At 47.4% G+C, this 22004-nt stretch overlaps 2 protein-coding genes across 11 annotated transcripts in view; one reads left to right on the top strand and one right to left on the bottom strand.

Annotated features, from left to right (window-relative positions):
• Positions 1 to 7897, top strand: part of PPP4R1 (protein phosphatase 4 regulatory subunit 1) — a 61132-nt gene extending 53235 nt beyond the window's left edge. For all 6 annotated transcript variants that reach the window (XM_049112931.1, XM_025429516.3, XM_049112935.1 and 3 more), the window contains 5 exons: positions 1593 to 1693; positions 4835 to 4955; positions 5053 to 5187; positions 5667 to 5808; positions 6746 to 7897. In XM_049112931.1, coding sequence (XP_048968888.1) covers positions 1593 to 1693; positions 4835 to 4955; positions 5053 to 5187; positions 5667 to 5808; positions 6746 to 6909 — 663 coding nt within the window. In that variant the 3' untranslated portion in view covers positions 6910 to 7897. The remainder of the gene's footprint in view (positions 1 to 1592; positions 1694 to 4834; positions 4956 to 5052; positions 5188 to 5666; positions 5809 to 6745) is intronic.
• A 12159-nt stretch (positions 7898 to 20056) lies between these two features.
• RALBP1 (ralA binding protein 1) overlaps positions 20057 to 22004 on the bottom strand; it is a 55451-nt gene continuing 53503 nt past the window's right edge. For all 5 annotated transcript variants that reach the window (XM_035718744.2, XM_035718745.2, XM_025429514.3 and 2 more), the window contains exon 10: positions 20057 to 21942. In XM_035718744.2, the coding sequence (XP_035574637.1) occupies positions 21703 to 21942 (240 nt within the window). In that variant the 3' untranslated portion in view covers positions 20057 to 21702. The remainder of the gene's footprint in view (positions 21943 to 22004) is intronic.

Here is a 22004-nt window from a genome sequence, read left to right as displayed (position 1 = left end):
TAAAGTTGATCTTTTCCTTCTCTCCATCCTCCTTCTTGAAAGTTTTTTTAGGGACGCCTGGGAGGCTCAGCAGTTTAGCACCTGCCTTCTGCCCAGGGCATGATCCTGGAGTCCCAGGATTGAGTCCCACATCGGGCTTCCCACAGGGAGCCTGCTTCTCCCTCCGCCTGTGTCTCTGCCTCTCTCTCTGTGTCTCTCATGAATAAACAAATAAAATCTTAAAAAAAAAAAAAAAAACTTAAAAATTTTTTTTTTAGTGTGTGAACCCTGGAATTATTTTTTTATTCCGTGTAATCCGTTTCTGTCCTTGGTTCTGAACATCAGTTTGGCTAACAGGAACTCCTGAAAGCTGCCTCCTGTGCCCCTTTGATGGCCCCCTCACATTTAAGCACATCCTTACTTTCAGAGCCACTTTCTCCTTTCTCTGCCCCAGCTCCTTTCTTTGCCTCAGCTGTTTCTCCAAGGAGCCTGCTTTTTCTAGTGGAGAGCGGTAGTTAGAAGCCACGACCCCGGCACTGGATGTGCACACTGCTCCCGGGGTGTCTTGTCCTTTACACCTTCTCAAGGGACAGGAGCTAGGAGGGGCTTTTGGTTTGGGGTATTTATATATATATAACTGAGCTCAGCTTCCAGTCCAAGACCATTTCTTCTCCTTTTTCCACTTTGTTTTTTCTTTTCTCAAGGTAAAAACTCTGTTCTGAACATGAGCATATTCAGTCATTCACTCAGTTCCACAGCATACATGAAGTAGTTTCAGAATTACTCCACCAGGGACACCTGGGTGGCTCAGTGGTTGAGCAGCTGCCTTTGGCTCAGGACTGATCCCAGGGTCCTGGGATCGAGTCCCATACCGGGCTCCCTGCAGGGAGCCTGCTTCTCCCTCTGTGTCTCTTCCTCTGTCTGTGTCTCTCATGAGTAAGGAAAATCTTAAAAAATAAATAAATAAATAACTCCACCAATGTTTCTGACATCAACTCCACTAAGTGTAATGTTCCAAGACTTCTTTCGGCACTTTGTCCTTAGAATGTGTTCATGGTCACAGTACTTTTTTTCTGTTTGATATTCAGTTAAGTTTGTTTGCTTCTGTTTATATCAAGTTTTAAGGTTTCCCCCCTTACCGACCATAAACCTACTTTAAAATGACTATGGAGCAATTATTGGGATAATTTTTTTTTCATTCATCAAATATTGATTGAGCACCTACCATGTGCCATCACAGTGCCATGCAATGGGCTCACATCTGTGAATAAGAACATATTGCTGTCTTCAAAGAGTCCACAGTAACGAGGGTGTCCTATGAACATAGCAGGTTAGTCCTACCATATATCTGTGCCCAGGGTACTGTAGGGTTCAGAGAAGGTCACACATGGCTCAAGGAACAAATATTTCAGAAGAAAATAAGACTCTTGACAGTAGATGGGATTATCAGGGAAAATGAACTTAATGTCAATTCTAAAACAAGTAAATGTACCTACTACATCTGTTCTCAGAAGAATTAATAACTATATTACAAGTTTTTTCAAGCAGTCTAGTAAAAGTTATAATGCCTACATTTTGTCACTTAAATAAAAAAATGAATTTTGTCACTTCAGCTTCTTCATATTGACAAAAGAAGAGAATACCTTTATCAGCTTCAGGAGTTTTTGGTGACAGATAATAGTAGAAATTGGCGCTTTCGAGCTGAACTGGCTGAGTAAGTTCTAACAATTTATTGAACCATGTTTGGAGGGGTATTTACTTCATGTTTACCTTTTCTGGATTTGTTCATTACTTTGTATAGATTAAGTTTCTGTCTCATGTTCTCTAAAACATTTCTTGAAGGGTCTTGCCTGCAGTGAATTTTTTTCAGCTTTTTTTTTTTTTAACTATTTCACCTTTTTTATTCTTATTGTGAAAAATACACATAACCAAGTTTGCTATTGGTGAAATTTAGTACATTCATAGTGTTGTGCAACCATTACCATTGTCTAGTTCTAGAACACTCCATCCTCCCAGAAGGAACGCCATGCCCTTTCACAGTCATTCCTCATCCCTCTATGCCCTTGACTTCTACTTTCTGTGGATTTGCCTATTCTGAACATTTCACATAAGTAGAATTTTATAGTATGTAGCCTTTTGTGTGTGACTTCTTCACTTAGCATAATGTTTTCAAGATTCATTTGTGTTGTAGCATGTGTCAGAACTTTATTACTTCTTATGACTGAATACTCCATTGCATACCACTTTTTAAAATTCATTCACCCGTCAACACATTTGAATTGTTTCTGTATTAGCTGATGTGAGTGTTGCTGCTGCGAACATCCATGTATAAATTTTTCTTTGAACAGTTATTTTGTGGTGGATTTGCTGGGTTATTTGACAATTTTTTTTTAATTTGTTGAGGAACCACTAAACTATTTTCCACAACAATTGTACCATTTTACATTCCCATGAGCACAGTGTACAAGGATTCTAGTTTTGCCACATCCTCTCCAACACTTGGTATTTTCCTTTTTTAAAAAACTATAGCCCTCAATATAGTGGGTGTGAAGCAGTATTTTGTGGTGATCTTTTGATTTGCATTTAATAACTAGTGGTGTTGAACACCTTTTCATATGCTTGTTGACCATTTGTATATAATCCAGAAAAATGTCTATGCAGGTCCATTGCCCATTTTATTAATGGGGTTGTTTGTCGTAAGTTGCAAGTGAGGTCTGGAATCTGGAATATATAAAGAACTCTGGCATTTTTATTTTATTTATTTATTTATTTATTTATTTACTTACTTATTTATTTATTCATTCATTCCTGTGAGGCACAGAGAGAGAGAGAGATACACGGGCAGAGGGAGAAGCAGGCTCCACGCAGGGAGTCTGATGCAGGACTCGATCCCGGGACTCCAGGGTCGTGCCCTGGGCCAAAGGCAGGCACTAAACCGCTGAGCCACTCACGGATCCCCTCTGACATTTTTAAAAGACGTCTTTGCTGGGTCCAGAATTGGGACTGGCCGTCTTGCTTGTTTTCTCTGTACGTGCAGGGGGGTCCCCCGCTGAGTGCTGGCCTGCCGGGTTCTGACGGACTAGGCACATGTCTTCCGCTGGTGGTGTGAGGGGAGAGGCCGTCTGATCGCGAGCACGCCGGGTTTGGCTCTGTGGTCGCCAGGATTGCCTGGAGCGCCCAGCGCGCCTGGCTTCCTCTCCCCGGGCCTGCCGGGGCCCCTTGCTGGCAGCGGGAGCTGGTCAGCTGTCCCCCGGCAGCTGGTGGCTCTCGTGCACCCCTGCAGAGCCGGCGGGTGTCCCCCCTCCCTCGGCTGCGGCTGCAGACCACTGCGCGGATGTGGGAGGCTTGTGCTGGAAACAGGGGAAGCTGTCGTGGGCTCAGCCCCAGGCGCTGAGGCGCCGCGTGTGCCTGGCTCCGTCAGGTTCCCCCTCCCCATGGCACGCAGCCTCTGCCTTGTGTCTGTGGCCAGTGCTGGGCAGAGGCCGCTGCCGTCCTCAGCAGGAGGAGACCTCGCTTGTCACCGGGTAGGGCCTTAGCCCAAGAAGCCGTGCCGCGCCGTGCTCTGGGGTAGAGTTCGTTCTCCTCTGCCCCCGGCTGCAGTGTGTCTGCCTGTGCCCGTGGGTGGACGGGCTCTGCTGCCCCTCTGTCAGCACCTTAAGGCTCAGGCTTGGTAAAGAGAGGACCCCGGGGCGGTGCATGGGACTTTACCCCTGTCCCTCAACATGTGTCACTCATTTCCTGCCTGCTGAGGGGCCTCTCTCCAGTTTGCTTTCCTGACCCCAGACTTTCTCCTGAGGTATGCACCCAGGGCAAGCCAGCAAGAACATTTGCAGAGTCAGAAAATGGAGTCGAGGGATGCCTGGGTGATTCAGCAGTTGAGCATCTGCTTTTGGCCCAGGGCGTGATCCTGAAGACCCGGGATCGAGTCCCACATGGGGCTCCCTGCATGGGGTCTGCTTCTTCCTCTGCCTGTGTCTCTGCCTCTCTCTCTCTCTCTCTCTCTGTGATGAATAAATAAAATCTTCAAAAAGAGAGAGAGAGAAAGAAAGAAAAAAAGAAAATGGAGTCAATCATTGTGCCTCTCATTTCTGAGTATTTATGTGTGTGTGTGTGTGTGTGTATATACACACACACACACACACACATACATACATACAGGTACCTTGGTCATTGCTACATTATGTATATTCATGCCTCTAGTTACTCCCTGCTGATAACGAATGTAAGTAGTCTTAAACATGAAATCTGAAAGGCAAAATCTCACTGGTATTGGAGGTATTTTTTCCCGGGCATTGTTGCATCTACTCAAAGTAGCCAGGCGGATACGGTCAGTCTTCAGGTCTACCCAGATGTGATAGAAACAGTCACTAGAGGACCTCTCTGCTTCTCTTATCTCTAATAGGGGTGTCATTCCCTTAGGAGCCGCTCAGAGCTTGGACACACACACCTCAGGCTACCTAATACTACTTACTAGAACTTCTTATTTAGGAAACTGATTTGTAGAAGGAAGTTTCTCAGCATTCTGAACAGTTACATATGTCCATGTCCCAACTGAACATACTAGGAAGTGCTTTGCTCTGTCTCAGTCCCTGTGGACTTAGAATTCCACATTTGTTTTCCTTACATTTTGAGGGGAGGAGATACTTGAACTTGCATAGTGTTTAAAAACATTTCTAGAGACATACAGACTGGTGATGACTCTGTGCATGAGAGACCACATTGCTCACTAGTCTTTGCATGTGTTCATCTTACAAATAGTATCCAGTATTACAAATTATTCAGATGATTAACTTATTTTCATTTATTTATTTTAAAATTTTAATTATATTTTTATTTTTATAATTCATTTTTGTAGACAGCTGATTTTACTTCTAGAATTATATAGTCCCAGAGATGTTTATGACTATTTACGTCCCATTGCTCTGAATCTATGTGCAGATAAAGTTTCTTCTGTTCGTTGGATTTCCTACAAGTTGGTATGTGTTACAATTTTTTCAATTTTAGAACAGCACACTGTTTAATAAGATCCTGGAACAGAAAGTCTTCCTCATGTCTCTGCGCTCCCCCTCCTAGGTTAGTGAGATGGTGAAGAAGCTGCACATGGCAACGCCCCCCACGTTTGGAGTTGACCTCATCAATGAGCTCGTAGAAAACTTTGGTAGATGTCCCAAGTGGTCTGGCCGGCAAGCCTTTGTTTTTGTCTGCCAGGTAAGTGAAGACTTATGCGTGCGTGACACATTTTTCTATCTAAAACTATGTTTCTTCTTTCACTGTGCTTCCCAACACTCTCTTTCTGATCCTTAAGGAACACTTTTGCCATCTGGCTCTCCAGGGGATCACCTGTTCCCCAGTTGGTGTCTGCCTGGCTCATCCCACAGCCATCCACTAGGGGGCGCTCGGGGTCCATGGCATAGCCTGTGGTGTGTGTGTGTGTGTGTGTGTGTGTGTGTGTAAATGAGCATGACTGCACACTCCGGGACTCAGGAGAGCCATTAAAAACCTATTTGTCTGTGAGGACTTAAAATTATGTCCTCTTAGTTTGGGGTTCCCGAGCGCGTGGAATGATAGTTTAAAAAGAAGTAGCTGAAATCTGTAGTGCTTGGGCTGTTAACAAAAGAGAATGTTAGCCAGTATTCCAGGGTTTGGCGATTACCTTGGCAGATTAAAGGAACTGTTTGTCCTCCTAGACTGTCATCGAGGACGATTGCCTTCCCATGGACCAGTTCGCTCTGCATCTGATGCCGCATCTGCTAACCTTGGCAAATGATCGGGTTCCGAACGTTCGAGTGCTGCTTGCAAAGACGTTAAGACAAACTCTCCTGGAGAAAGGTGGGTAGGTGACTGTTAGGAAAACCGTGTGCTGCGGGGAGGAGGTACACGGACTGCACGGATGGAGACGTAGCTGAGCGGAAGCACTATATGTTCCTACGTGTTATCTGATGGGAGAAGACTTGAGTTGTCAAGGGGGGGGGCTCCCCCTGAGAGAGGGCACAGATTAGATGACAGGGACTTGTTCGCCTTCCTGCTCCAGGGGCATTTCTTCTATAATCAAGACAGTCATTTGAAAGATAGGTATTCTCTTAAGACAGGATGAAAAACTGCCGTCAGTCTGTCCCACGTGACCTGTGTTACTGTTGCTCAGGGCCAGGAGGCATGTTTGTGTTTCCTCCTCTTCACTCCTTAGGCAGAAGACAGATGCTTCCTGGTATTTGCTTTGCTGCCACATACTAATAAGCTGCTCAAGATTCAGCTGTGTTTTATTTATTGTCAGCGCCCCCCCCCCCATATCTAACAAATAGCATTTAAATGCATGAACTCGTGAATGAAGCATAGAAACGTTTGTTAATAGGCTTCTAAGAGTATGGGTAAATGAATACTGCTTTTCCCTCCTTTAGAATTCATTTAAATTGTTTTAATAGCAGTAAGGAAATAGCTAAAGAAAACTGGTTCTCAACCTGTGTGATTGGTACTTGGGGTGTTTGTACTGAGTGAATTAATACCTATCACAAGTATAAATGTTAATATATTTATTAGCTTTGCTGCCATTTAGTCTGTTCTAAAAACAAGATAAATCATACAATTCTCTTAGGCTTGGGGATATTTTTCATATCACACCAATCAACTTGGATTACTATTTGTAATTCGACATAGCTTGTGTTTATACTTGGAGAAATTATGTTTATGACTAAGAACTTAGTATACTCATACTTGATAAAACTGAAATGTTAAACTCATTTTATTTGTAATCTGCATTTTGCATCTCCAGAATATTTCCTAACCTCTGCCAGCTGTCATCAGGAAGCCGTAGAACAGACCATCATGGCTCTTCAGATGGATCGTGACAGTGACGTCAAGTATTTTGCAAGCATCCACCCTGCCAGTACCAAAATCTCTGATGATGCCATGAGCACAGCTTCCTCAACCTACTAGAAGGCCGGAACCTCATCCTTCCGCTTCATAGGGAGCCAAGGGCTGACAAGTGCTCCACACATGCGATCTGGGCCAGCCTTGGGGAGGAGGAGAGACCTTCCTCGCTTGCAGATTAATTGCAGGTGCAAGTTGCCTACATTGATACCAGGGATTTTAAGAGTCAAGAGAAAGTACAGTAAACACTATTATCTTATCTTGACTTTAAGGGAAAATAATTTCTCAGAGGATTATAATTGTCACCGAAGCCTTAAATCCTTCCGTCTTCCTGACTGAATGAAACTTGAATTGGCAGAGCATTTTCCGTATGGAAGGGAGGAGATTCCCAGAGACCTGCATTGCTTTCTCCTGGTTTTATTTAATGCCAGATAGATGGAGTGGCAGCCAGAAGGTAGCTGCGAGCCAGGATGTGACCGAGACCTTCAGTATTAGCCCGCACTGTCCCCACGCAGGCAAGGACCTGTTGGTTCCGTGGCCAGCCGCCCAGCCCGGCCCTAAGTGTGAATAGTTGCCGACGTGTGTAAATGCGAAAGGAGATTGGGGGGTGGGTTTCTCCTAAGGGCTTGATGCTAACACTAAAGTAGAATCTGATTTTAACTCTTAAATGCAGCATATTGCTGTGCACATTTACAGAATGTTGGCTGAGTATCTATGTCCCGATTTTCTTCATGCTGGTCATGACCCGAAGGAGTGGATTGGCGCGTGCTGTATGTCAGGTGTTTTTAACTTGATCATGATCGGCTCTGAGGTGCAGCTTTACTTCCCACGTGTACATACCTGTGACCACTCTTGGGAGTGCTGCAGTCTAATCATGCTGTCTAAACTTGTGGCACAAGTTCTCTTGTCCGAATAAAATTTATTAATAAGATTATATAGAGAGATATATACACTTCTGATTGTTTTCTAGATGTCTGCAAATAAATGCAATTTGTGACCTGTATTAATGATTTAGTATGAAGTGGGAAAACTAGATTAAAATATTTGTCTTTTACCTAGTTTAGTAATTTGTTTGCCATCTGCATGTGCCACTTGGGGCCAGGTTCTGTTCCCAGCAGACAGTGGGGTGTCCGGAGTTCAGCCCAAGGCCCCGGACACATAGTCCTGCAGCTCTGAGTCCCCACGGCCTCTGCACAGTGGGAACGGGAAGCCATGCCCCATCTGTGGCCGAGCGGCCTTGCACAAGCTGGGACTGGGACGCTGCAGACTGCTGCATGGAGGTGGCGGTCGCTCTTCTGAGCCCAGCTTGAAGGACCCTTGGCCTGAGTCCCTGGGGTGCACCTGTGAGCTTTGCTTTCCATGACTCAGCTGGCAGGGTCCCCTCGAGCCTCGGGGTGCGGATTGGGGAACACGTAGGCCGTGTTGTGTACAGACTATCGCGACTATCGCAGGTGAGACCTGTGTCTCTGCCTCTTGCATTACAACCCTGCAAGCGGAAGTGTGAGCCAGTTGCCCTGGGATGGAGGAAGCGGGGGTGCACGGCGGTCTATGGAGGGGGTCGGGGGGGTTGGTGGGGCCTGGCCCAGAAGGGGGGCACAGATGGGAGGAGGGCGCAGCCCCAGAATTTCAGTTGTGTAAATGACGTGACCGTCCCACACGAAGCTGCGTGGTTGTTTTTTTTTTTTAAGGTTTTATTTGTTTATTCATCAGAGAGAGACAGAGAGAGGCAGAGACACAGGTAGAGGGAGAAGCAGGCTCCATGCAGGGAGCCTGATGTGGGACCTGATCCCGGAACCCTGGGATCAGGCCCTGGGCCGAAGGCGGTGCTCCACCCGAGCCCCCCTGGGCGTCCCGGTGCTGCGTGTTCTCGTAAGCGACAGCAGTAATAGTATATTTGGGATAAAGGACTTGAATTTAGGGCAAGCGTACAAAGGCAGCACAGGCCCCTTCCCCGCTGGCCCGGCCTCTCCGCAACCTCGCTGCTGCTCGGCGCTGCCCTTGGAGCCCTCCCGCGTGGTCGCGTCTGAAGAACTGCGGGCCGGGCCGCAGGAGGTGGGGGCTCCGCTCCACACTCAGCGCCACGTGGGCCGAGCCGGGCTGCTCCTGCCTCGGGGCGGGAGCGCCAGGGCTTCTAAGGGAGAGAAGTGGGCTTCCAGAGGCAGCACAGGACCCAGCAAAGGAGGAAAACTGACCGTCCCAGCAGATCTTTGAAACCCTCCAGGAGGTAAAAACTGCAAACCAGCTCAAACTAATTTCATAATCAGAAGAGGAATCAGGTGGTGAGTATGTCCTCATAGGGTTAATGCGGGGCGGCTAATCTTAGGAGATATTCTCTTCCAATCCATGAGCATGGAATATTTTTCCATCTCTTTGTGTCTTCCTCAAGTTCTTTCAGGAGTGTTCTGTAGTTTTTAGGGTATAGATCCTTTGCCTCTTTGGTTAGGTTTATTCCTAGGTATCTTATGCTTTTGGGTGCAATTGTAAACGGGATTGACTCCTTAATTTCTCTTTCTTCAGTCTCATTGTTAGTGTATAGAAATGCCACTGACTTCTGGGCATTGATTTTGTATCCTGCCACGCTACCAAATTGCTGTATGAGTTTAGCAATCTTGGGGTGGAGGCTTTTGGGTTTTCGATGTAGAGTATCATGTCATCTGTGAAGAGGGAGAGTTTGACTTCTTCTTTGCCAATTCGAATGCCTTTAATGTCTTTTTGTTGTCTGATGGCTGAGGCTAGGACTTCCAGTACTATGTTGAATAGCAGTGGTGAGAGTGGACATCCCTGTCTTGTTCCTGATCTTAGGGGAAAGGCTCCCAGTGCTTCCCCATTGAGAATGATATTTGCTGTGGGCTTTTCGTAGATGGCTTTTAAGATGTCGAGGAATGTTCCCTCTATCCCTACACTCTGAAGAGTTTTGATCAGGAATGGATGCTGTATTTTGTCAAATGCTTTCTCTGCATCTATTGAGAGGATCATATGGTTCTTGCTTTTCCTCTTGCTGATATGATGAATCACATTGATTGTTTTACGAGTGTTGAACCAGCCTTGTGTCCCGGGGATAAATCGCACTTGGTCGTGGTGAATAATCCTCTTAATGTACTGTTGGATCCTATTGGCTAGTATCTTGTTGAGAATTGTTGCATCCATGTTCATCAGGGATATTGGTCTATAATTCTTCTTTTTGGTGGGGTCTTTGGTTTTGGAATTAAGGTGATGCTGGCTTCATAGAACGAGTTTGGAAGTACTCCATCTCTTTCTATCTTTCTGATCGTGAGTCTTAAGTGATGTCAACAAAGGTGAGGAGGAAAACGGTATTTTTCCAAAGCTGGAGCTTAGTCCCCCCGAGGGAAACTCGGAGGCCGCACTTCTGCCTCTGCCCTGCGTCCCCGGGGGAATCTCAGCTGCTCCCCCCTTGTCCGGGAGAAATTGTCTGCAGGCTTTGGTGCGTTTTCAGAGTGTCCCTTCACCCAGGCCCCAGGCCACCAGACCTCCTGTTGGCGGAGTGGAATGGCTCAGCGGGCTGCCTTCGGGCTGTGATCCTTGTGCTTAAGTCTTGGAGGTATTTCTGTGATGCCAGACCATGGTTTGTCTGGAACCTTCTAGCGGAATTGGCAAATGCTGAGTTCCTAACTACACTGCAAATGCCTTCTGAGCTGTCCAGGCGATGGCACCCTGATTCTTAGTTTGAGGGGCAGGTGGTCAGGTGCACGGTGTGTGGCCAATTCTTCTCGTACCTGTTCCGTCCAGGGCCCACTTCATCTTGGGCAAGACTGTTTCCTGGCGTGCTGGAAGCTGAATGTGCTGAAGGAAGCAACTCGAAAGTCTGGCACTGCAGTCGGGGGACCGTAGATGCCTGAAACGCCAAGCTGATATTTTGGGGGAGCATCAGGAAGCAACACTTCTTCACAGATGCTGCTCCAAGGAGGAGGGAGCTGTGGGAGGCGGTGGCAGGTTTTCAACTGACCATCTAGAGGAAAGAGCGTTGCATCCCTGCCCCGGGACACACGCGAGGATTTCCTTTAATGGGAATATTTCCATGCAAGATTCCAGGAGACAGAAGGAATGGGTGATGGGAGGAAAAGAAACTCCTGGCAACTCACACCAAGCAAACAGCCTCTCTACAATTAATAATCTTCTGAGTCAAACCAGAGGGAAAGAAGTTGAATCTGGAAATGTAAGCAAGACCTGGCAGTTCTGTTGTATTTGTGAATTCCCCATCTTCAGCCTCTCTAAACTCAAGAGCAGGGCTGATCCCTTTAGTAGCAAAGGGGACAGCAGGTGTTCATTCAGTGGTCAGCTTTTATTCCATGCAGCGTTTTATGTGGCTGTTTCAGGTTTATTTCCACCAGGTCTCATTTTAAGTCAAGTCTTGCCGAAATACATGTGGCAAGATTTGATACTTGGGTTTTTAGTCAGAAACTTTATCCTATAAATCTTTCACCATGCCCCACTGTGTTTAGGGTTCACAATGCCCACGGCTGTTAGGAATTGGACTCCAAGCGTCACTTGGGTAGTGTTTGTAGATGTCCCGTGAGGAAGCTGTGCTCAGCTCAGGTCCCCATCCGGTCCCCGTGAGCTGTCGCGGCCCAGAGCTTGCTGGCAGCCCAGCACGAAGAAAGCACAAGATTGGGAGCAGAAATCCTGGAGGAGGGGAAGTTGCACGGGAACATTGCCTCAGCCGTCACCCAGGGGAGGGCAAGCGGGACAGCTGCGGACGGGACGGGACAGACTCAGCTCCCCAGAGGCCGCCCAGCTGCCATTTAAGCTCTGATATGTCACAGCAGGGACGCGGCCCCGCAGTCCACGAGGAAGTCTCGGTCTCCTGCCCAGTAAGAACATGCTGCGAGCTGCATCTGCGTGCATCATAGGGCTGCCATCGACTTGGTTTGGATGGCCGTTCTTTATGAGATTCTTCTGGGGTTTTAGTTCTCATTCTGGCTTTTAAATATTGCTGGCAATTCAGGATGCTGCCTTCAAACGTTCATGTACATGTCGGTCACCTGGACTCGGATGTTAAAGTACACACTGTGATCCAGCAGGTCCGGGGTCGGGCGTGGGATCTGGCACTTCTCCCAAGGATCAAGGTGACTTCTTTTTTAAAAAGATTTTACTTATTTATTCATGAGAGACACACAGGCAGAGACACAGGCAGAGGGAGAAGCAGGCTTCACGCAGGGAGCCCGATGGGGACTCGATCCCGGGTCTCCAGGGTCACGCCCTGGGCTGAAGGTGGCGCCAAACCGCTGCCTCCCCCCGGGCTGCCCTCAAGGTGACATTCTCAAATACCAGGATCCTAGAGGCAGCCGTGGGACCTTGCCGTTCGGATAACTCCCCCCGCACAGTTATCAGGTTCATGGAATCTCTGAATCTCTGAATCGTCTGCTGCAAACCGCGGCTTTCGGCTGTGCTGCGGCCCTGGAGCCCCGGAGCCCCGGCCCCGCACCCGACCGCGGAGGCCGAGCTCCCCTTGCTCCCCCCGAGCTCCCCGAGCTCCCCTTGCGGCCGTGCCTCGCCCCGTCGCAGCCCGCGGCCCCCTCCGTTTCCGTGCGGTGCTGAGGGCTCCGCCGCGAGGGTCGCCGGCCCCGTCCCTGTCGGCCGCAGAGGAGGGCAGGACGGCTGCACTGCACAGAGGTGGAGGAGGTGGAGCTCTGCTCTGCTCTGCTCGGCCCGGCCCTGCGCCGCCCCTGAGGACGTCGGGCCTCGGGCCGGCCTGGTGGCGCCAAACGCCGTGTCCTTTGGGCCCCGGGTGAGCCCAGAAGCTTCTGGCCACAGGGGCCGCGCCCGCTTCTCCCCCCGCGGCTTGAGCCCCTCCGGCGGGCCCGGCGCCCCTTCCTTCACTCTGCGCCCCAGGATGTGCGGCCACAGGCTCGGCCACAGCCAGCTGCGGGCCGGGCCACCGCTTCGGGCCGCGGTCGCCATCGTCAGGAACGAGACAACACGCGCAAATGGAGTCGCTTGTGCCCATCCCCACGGCCCCAAGCCCAGACTCCAGTTCCAGCTTCAGCTCCCCAGACACGGAACCGAACGTCCGTGACCCTGGGAGGGGACAGACCCAGCCAGGCCCCCGAGGTCGCGGCTTTGCATAGCCAACCTGCTGTTTCGCCGATTGTGACTTCCTTGCCCTGCGCCCTTCTGCCCATGAGCCTTGACTTTGTTCCGCGCCTCGGAACTCCTCTCCGTCCGCTAGATGGGCTGTTGCCGGATTCAAGTCAATCTTTGCTCAAATAGGCTCGAGTTCTGTAGCATGCCTCCGTCTGTAACCGCTCCAGTGCTGGATGCCGGACCTGAAGGAGACCTTCTGCAGCCCCCAGGCCCAGAGGCCCACTGAGCCCCTGGCTTTCCAGTTGCCACCGGAGGTGGTGGGCAGCCCTCAGATCCAACCAGCCTCGCAGCTTTTGCATTGTGAGCTTTCAGACTTTATTTGAGCATTATTTTCCAAGACTGGGTCAGACTTAAAAACCAGAGTGTTTAACCAGTTAAATCTGGGTCCAACCAGAAAACTGGACTGGGGCCAAGGCGGAAACCAGACTGGCTCTAGGGTAGGACTAGGTCTAACTTAGCTGCACTGGGTCCAGTGTGAGGCCTCAGATGAGTAACGTTTTTTTTAATTTGTTTGTATTTATTCATTCAGGAGAGACACAGAGAGAAGGCAGAGGGAAGAATGCAGGTAGCCCTACATGGGACTCGATCCTGGGTCCCCAGGATCATGCCCTGGGCCAAAGGCAGACGCTCAACCGCTGAGCCACCCAGACAGCCCGAGGAACATTTTATTTTAAGGCTGAGCAAGCAGGTTTTCCTTACCAAGGGTAACCCTGGGTTAGTGGCAGCAGTGGACAACTTTTCATCTAGATAAGCTTATCCATTTATGAGATGTCTAGAGAAAGAATGGGTCTCAGCCAAAGCCCTCCCCACTTAAAGTAGAAAGTTATTTTTTTCCCCTCTACAGTTTCTGGGAACCAGGAAGAGCCCTGCTGGGACAACCCACCTGCCCTGGAATCTGCAGGTGGGATCCTGGAAAACTGGCAGGAGCAGCAAACCATGAGAGAAGTCTTCCATATCTGGTGCCTGGACTAGAGAGGAAGCTAAGATGTGACCTCGTCCATTTCTTTCCACCTTGAGACTGGCAGGCAAAAAAAGCATTTGTTAAGAATTAGATCTTTGAGTTAGAACTTGAAATTTGTTTTCAGTTACCCATTGGTTGTTGGTCCTTCTCTCCCATGGACAGTTCTGTTGCTTTGTTGTCTCATTTTGTGTCCACAGAACTTGGCTTGTCAACTGTCAGGCTGGGGACCCCGAAATATGGTCGGGACAGAAGTGGTGGCTTGCACTCTCCCTTTGCGGCCAGGGTCCAAGCACCTGTTGCGGGCTCTCAGGGATTGTCTTTAGGGGTGGCTCTGGGTAGTCACATGGCACTATCTTCCGCGCCTCCTTTGGGGACACCTCTTGGGACCACAGGGTGGCTCAACACTGACAGGAATATTTACTGTTTGTCTCAGCTGAAACCCAACAAGCTGTTTGAAAGAAATTTTTTTTTAACTAGCTAAACGGCCAAAAGTTGGCCCAAGAAGCTGATATTCAGAGCCTGATAGTTTCATTGTAGCCTTGGGGAGAAGGCATACAACGAAGTTCCTACGTGTCCAAAGGAAAGAAGCACATTCTGAAGTCTTTGTGGAAGGATTTACTAAAACATTCCAGAGACACACAGCTCTCAGTCTAGAATGTAGGAAATCTCTTGATTTCCCATCTTAGTTGAAGATAGTCTCCCTAATTGAAAAGAAAGAAAAGCAAATTGACGATAATGTAGTTGGATGGCTGGGTCAACCTCTTGATGCCATTCAGGCTGCAGCCCAGTTTTTTGAGGAATTTAAAACAACCGTACTTGGGGTGTCCGGCTGGCTCAGAGCGAGCAACTCTTGACCTCAGGGTTATGGGTTCAAGCCTCACAATGGGTGTAAGAGATTACTAAAAACAAGTAAACTTTAAAAATAAATAAAAACAACCGTGCTTAACAAGTTGAGTCTTGATAAGAATAGAAATGTGGTTCTCAGGCACTCCTGTCATCTCACCGCTCACCCCGTCATCTCTACAAACCCCCAAACCTCCCTGTGCACCTCAGGAGGCTTTGGGCAAGTCCCTCTTAGCGGAACTTGCGTTCTCTCTGCATGCCTCCTATGATGGAAGAGTTCTACTCTGCGCAATTCTTATCGGGAGAAAAAAAATCTTTAAAATCTTCTCCACAAAATATTGGTGAAAAGTTTAAGCCATCTGAGCAGGTAACCTTAATGTATTCCATTCTGCCAAAGCGAAAAATAAACTAGTGAGTTTTGGGCAGCCCCGGTGGCTCAGCGGTAGTGCCGCCTTCTGCCCGGGGCCTGATCCTGGAGTCCTGGGATCGAGTCCCACATCGGGCTCCCTGCATGGAGCCTGCTTCTCCCCCTGCCTGTGTCTCTGCCTCTCTCTCTCTCTCTCTGTGTGTGTCTGTGTCTTATGGATAAATAAATAAAAAATAAACTAGTGAGTTTTGGGCAGCCCCGGTGGCTCAGCGGTAGTGCCGCCTTCCGCCCGGGGCCTGATCCTGGAGTCCTGGGATCGAGTCCCACATCGGGCTCCCTGCATGGAGCCTGCTTCTCCCCCTGCCTGTGTCTCTGCCTCTCTCTCTCTCTCTCTCTGTGTGTGTGTCTGTGTCTTATGGATAAATAAATAAAAAATAAACTAGTGAGTTTTGCACTATTTTAACTGTCTTACAGCTAAACTCTTGAAAGCTACCAGAGCTCTGTGTCTATGGGCATAGGTGTGTCAATGTGTGCACCCTGTAAACATGCGCTGTCTTTTGTAGCTGCAGATGTTGCCAAAATTCATCTGTAAAGAGCCCAATTTGGCTTAAGACAAATATTCTATCAATCAAGTATATGCTCAAACACAGAAACTAACCAAATGTTTTTCAAGTTCATGTGATCTAGGATAATCTTCAGTAAATAAAATCTAGTTTGTTGGCTTAATTAAAACAGGCATGTCTTCTGAGTTTTTAACATTAAATATAATGTGAACATACAACTTACTCTACATTAGTTTGTGACAGTATTTGTTAGCAAGAAAAGATGGTGGTTAGGGTTTAATACTGTTAAATTTTCACAAGTGGTCTAAATTGTTAACAAGTGAATCAAATAGATGTAAATAAGACAAAACTTTATAAATGAACTTTTCAACAATAATTAGGCTTTTTGAGAAGTCTACTTAAAAATAGTTTTTTGGTAACTTAAAACCTTAAAGTTACACTGAGATAAATAATGGATATTCATGGAGTATCTAGATCACTTTCCAATAAGATGAAAATATAGAAACATTGGGGCACCCTAGTGGCTCAGTCAGTTTAAGGAACCGACTCTTGGTTTCAATTCAGGTCATGATCCTCTCAGGGTCATGGGATCAAGCCCCAGGTGGAGGGCTCCATGCTCAGCGGGGAGTTGGCTTGAGATTCTCTCCCTCCTCCCTCTGAATGCCCCTCTCTAAATAAATATTTTTTAAAAAATACTGAAACATTAACTACTGAACAAAGGTTTACCACTTTGGCTTCCTTTTACAGAGGAGGTAAAGACATTCCACTTTATCAGTAAACACATTTTGTGCTAGATGGAAAATTTACTGAGACGAATATGCATTTAGAAACCATGAAAATGTATTTATAAATTTGCCGATCCACAGAATGCCAGCTTAACAGTCCACAATTTCTTACTTCTTCACTTTCACTAGGAATGAAGGATCCTAAAGGTTACAAATTCTAATCAATGTGAAAGCTACTCAGCAATAAGTCACTCAGATGGGGGGCACCTGAGTGACTTAGTTAAGCATCAGACTCCTTGATTTTTTTTTTTTTAAGATTTTATTTATCTATTTATGAGAGACCCAGAGGCAGAGACAGAGGAGAAGCAGGCTCCCTGGAGAGAGCCTGATGTGGGACTCAATCCCAAGACCCTGGGGTCACAACCCTAGCGGAAAGCAGACACTCAATCACTGAGCCCCCAGGCATCCCAGACTCGATTTCTGCTCAGTCAAGGATCCAGCCCTGCCCCTGACAGCTAGCCCTGGGCATGGAGCCTGCTTAAGATCCTCCCTCCCTCTCCCTGTCCCACCCCCCCTCCGTTCTCCCCACCTCCAAAGAAAAGGGGAAAAAAAGGGTGAAAGGAAACATCTGTGTATGGAAAGTAGGTAAGGAAAGTAAAATGGCTGAATTTTCCAGAATTAAAAGAGAAAACCCAGGACAAAATCTGAATGGATAGAAAAAAGTTGTAGAAAGTTTGTGGAAAGCAATGTTGGGAAAGGAATTTTATGTGTGGTGAAGCAAGCTAAGATTGGAAGAGATTTCTTCAAGTTATTTTTAAATGAGTTTTAATAACAAAACTACAAAATTAGAATTTAGTTTTCTGTTAAAAGGTCAAAGTTTTCTTAGATGATTGTTCTCCTAATGAGAAATTGCAAAGGTTGTTTTGTGGGTTTTTTTTAACCTTTGGACAGCAAAGATTTTTTTTTTCTCCCAAATTACTTACTCTGCTTTACACGGTCTTTGTCAGACTTGTTGATTCCATAAAACCCAGTCTTCACAATATTCAGAGCTAACTTTTGTTTCACAACTATAGAATTTGTGTATTTACCTGAGTATCTCCTCTTGTCACTTTCACTAGACAATTATTACTTCATAATTATCTGTGATCCTACTTAATCAAATGTTGAAACTTTTTGATATTTTCTTAAAATTCTCAATAGTCTGGGCAGCCCAGGTGGCTAAAGCAGTTTAGCACTGCCTTTGGCCCAGGGCCTGATCCTGGAGACCCAGGATCGAGTCCCACGTCAGGCTCCTTGCATGGCGCCTGCTTCTTCCTCTGCCTGTGTCTCTGCTTCTCTCTCTCCTCTCTGTGTATTCTCAGAAATAAATAAGTAAAATCTTTAAAATAAATAAATAAAATTCTCAATAGTCTTTTAGACCTCCAGCTAACTTTTGAGATTTCCCAGAGGGCTCCTAGAAAATCTAAGGATGTCTCTCATTAATTTAACATGTTAAAATACATGGGAAGCATTGTCAAATGCTTAGGTTATATGTGTATGGATATGTTATTAACATAAGTATTCCAGAAATTGAAGTTTCTAGATGTTTGTCAAAACTCTCATTGTCCGACTATTACCCTAAATGATTGTAAGCCACAGAAATAACATTTCCTTCCCCCAATGAACTCATCAGATCATTAACTGTGGGCATTTTTAGTTTTGTCATTTACAGTCGCTTTCCTCTGAAGCTTTTGTAGATTGAAATTCATGGAAAGGACCCTACTAATCAGTACTCTGACTACTGACACTGCTGCCGACCTACAAGGTATTAAACCCTGGGTGCATATTTCACTCTGAAGACGGCTCCACCTGACGCCTAGTCCTGTGCAAACGGCTGGAGACCTGAAAATAAAAGTGGGATCCTAGAGAAGCAGCCAACACTGAGGTAGAAGGCTTCCTCGGAAGACGTGAGGCCAAGAATGTTTCTTTCTACTCCTTCCCTCTCTGACCTTTTCCCAATTCTTGCACCATGAAGGTCTTTAGGATTGTTTTGTTCACCTTTTGCCTCGCCTCTGGCCCAGAAACTACCTTGTTCACATACTTGAAGTGGGTAATCGACATCTAAACAACTGCTGGTGGATTGCCAGGATGCTGGTGATCCTATAGTCTTGCCCATGCCAAACTTCTGATTTCCAACACTTCGGTTTCTTTTGAACAAGCTCAGTGTTCTCTCAGTCCCGTCAGGCTCCCTCACCCCTGGAGTCCATCTCCCCATCACCAGTTACCAACCCCAAACCCAGGCTCTGGATGAAGAAACAGATACGAGACACTCCCCAGGCTCTGGATGAAGAAACAGATACGAGACACTCCCCAGGCTCTGGATGAAGAAACAGATACGAGACACTCCCCAGAAGAAAACCACCTGTGCAGTCCACAGATCCTGAGACTGTACTGGACTCCATGGGTGTCAGCTGTCCAGTCCCAAGCCGCAGACTCAGACCAGCCTCTCCAGGAAGCATTCATGATTCCAAATTCACTTCCTCCAGGAGATTCCCCTGGCTAAGCATAAGTGCAAATAAGGCTATGACCAGGAACTTCTTCACTCCTGAGGACACTGAAGAATCTGCTGCTAAAGCAATGGCTGCACCACAGCAACAGTAATGAGCAAACCCTTAGCTCTCTCACCAGAGACACTCTTGTTCATATGAAGCCCTTGGTTGTCAGCTGAGCAAGGAGATGGGTGTGCTGTGGCCAGTGCCACTTGCTGGACTTGAACTGATGCCCGCATGGAAGGTGAGACTCTGCTAGCTAAGATCTGTGAATGAGCCCGTCGGCTTCAGTGACTCCTTCAAACAGGGTCTTTGTTCACTGATTTGGGTCTTGGGGACATGGCTCCAAAGTACACTTCAAATACTGGGAATTCTCCTGCTTATGATCCCCGTAGCTCCTGGTGCACTCCAAAGCTTTAAATCCACATCTGCACCACGGGCCACCATGCAAATGATCTCCCCAGGAATATAACCTCAGGAAGGGAACAGTGAAAGGCTAACTTGAAGAATATGAACCCAACACTGTGCTCTGTGGATGCCACACAGACTGGGCGAGAGCTGCAAGAATGCCAGAATGGTGGCAGAGTGTTAGCCTTAAATCCTAATCCCAGCTCTCAAGGCGGAGCATCTCATCAAAAGGGGGGTTACTGTCAGAAATCAGATGCCCAAACAGAGTCACTTATGCTAAGCCCCATGTGGGCAAACACAACGTGATGATAGGTTCAGCTCTCCCAGCAGTGGCGTCATAACCAATGCTAGTTAGATGATCAGACGCCCCTGCCAGCCCCTAAAGGAAAAGGACTTTGCAATAACCGACCTGCTATATTGCCAAGTTGGGCTGACTGCCCCGTGCATGGTTTCGAAGGGCACTTTCCGCTGTAGGCAGGACGTCGCTCGCAGAGCCAGCCACAGCCCCGATCCTGGTCAGCAGCCGGCACCCACTCGAAGCACAGCGAACCCTAGCAATGGGCAAGGGGCATCCGGTCCGAGTGAGCAGCAGGCAGCGAGTTAAACCAAAGGTTAGTATATGCTTGGACCTTCAAGAAGGTAGCCCACCAACTCCTTGCCAGCCGTGGGACGCTAACTCCTACAAAGAGAGAATGTGTACAAAAAAGACACTGCTGTTTTTTTCCTCAAATGGCTGTTGAATTTATTTGCTTGATCAATAATGGTCCTGGCAAAAATTAGTTAACCAATGCTGAGACAACTGTAATGAAATACTAATTTTAAAAATCCATGACACCTTGATAGAAATTAAGAGTTTACACAAACAAAAAAGAAACCTTCAATATTGCCAGCAAATATGAAATGAATGTAATATGACCGACAGGACAGCAAGAAGGCTTTTATACGTTTATATTTGACACCTGACCATATCTGCAGTCACCATAATATCTTCTCTCCAGATTTAAAAAAATAGTATGCTGATTTCTATAACAAAGCTTTTTCTCGTACAAAAATCAAACAATGGCCAACAAGTCACAACAGTGCAATAGGTAGAGAATAAAAAAACCGCATCAAACAGGTGCTGAAAATAAATAGTAACTAGGAGAGGACAGAGCCCTCGTGGGGGTTTGTTTCCATCACCTTGAGTGTGTGGGGTATGTCTTCACAGCCATGAGAGCTCACCTACCTCATGGGTGCCGTTTACTCAGACAGGGTGACCGATCCCAGGTGCCTGAGAGCTGACCTCCCAGATGCCTCAGTCACCAGACAAGCTGTAGAAGCAAGAGGACGGGGTCAGGGATCACAGCTATCACTTAAAGGGAAAGTGTTTTTCTATTGCTCAATCTCGTCAATCGGGAGTCCATCAGCAGGTTCGCGGAGATGATACAGGGAACTGAAGACTTGTGTTTAAGAGCATATATGGCTTATTCAGGCAAAGAGACTTTTACATTCTAGCCCAAGCAAGCAATCTACGTCCTTCTGTGTTTAATGGCAGGTCAGACAGATTTCTGGGTTAAGCAACAGATCCTCTGCATGGACGTCTTAGGTCAGGCAGCTACCTTCGACCGACCCAGTGAAAAGCACGCGCTGATCACCAGCAGCGAGGAGCCGGCAGGAGGAGGCGGCCACGCGAGCCACGCTGCCTGGGGCGGGCAGGCAGGCTCCCCTGGCAGTTCTGTCTGTGACTGGCTGGGCCATCCCGTGACTCAGGCCCATGGACTGTGGTTTAGGACTGTCAGAGGAGAGGGTGACAGGGTGGGTAAAGGTAACCTCCATAAGAGCCATTGTGGCCAGTCAGGAAATATGAGGCAGCTCCCCATTATATAATCTGCACCGGAAAGGTGTAAAAGGCACAAGCAGGAGTGACTAGTAAGCAGAGATCCCGGACGGTGAGGCTATGGGGCAATCCACAAGGCGGAAACAGTATTTACCTTGTTTGGCTCTCCCCCACCCCCACCCCGAACGAGAGGAAGAGATCCTGATTCTGCTATAATAAAAAAGCAAAGAAAGACAATTTTTGGTTTAAAAAGAAGCCACTCAAGGGTTAAAATAGTTTTAGTTAACAAAATTAATCTTCAAATAAGCTGACACTATCTGGAAATCTCATCTGTCCCCTACAAGCCCACAATGCGTGCACTGCTCTGTCCTCCTGTGTAACCTGAGCCTGACGCGGAGAAGTCATACGTGTGAGAGAAGGAAGAGTCTGAGAAGGAAAGACATCTTTACAGAATGTACAGCGGAGAGTTGTGCACTCTGACTCTCGGGATTACAGTAAGATGCACAGGTCTCGTCGGGTCTGGAGGTTCCGTGACGCTCGGGCCGCTCAGATGGGTGTCTCCTTTCTGTCTCTGCTTGGTGACGGCTTGGCCTGCTCCTTGCCTGCCTTCGGCTGCTCCTTAGCTGCCTTCACCTCCAGGGCGCCGTCTCTGGGCGGCTCGTCATCGTCCTGTCCCTGCGGCTCGGGCCTGGCTCGCTGCAGCTGCAACAGGCGGAGCTGTACCCGCAGTTCGATGATGGCCTCCCGCTCCTCGTGAACCGCCTGATTCAAGTGATTGTTCTTTATCTGGAGGGGTGACAAGAGAACAGCTGTCACTTAAGAAGGTCAAGATGACAATGATTCAGGAA

The sequence above is a fragment of the Canis lupus genome, chromosome 7 (genome assembly GCF_003254725.2).
Source record: "Canis lupus dingo isolate Sandy chromosome 7, ASM325472v2, whole genome shotgun sequence".
Taxonomy (NCBI): domain Eukaryota; kingdom Metazoa; phylum Chordata; class Mammalia; order Carnivora; family Canidae; genus Canis; species Canis lupus.
This window is presented reverse-complemented; position numbering and strand designations above follow the sequence as displayed.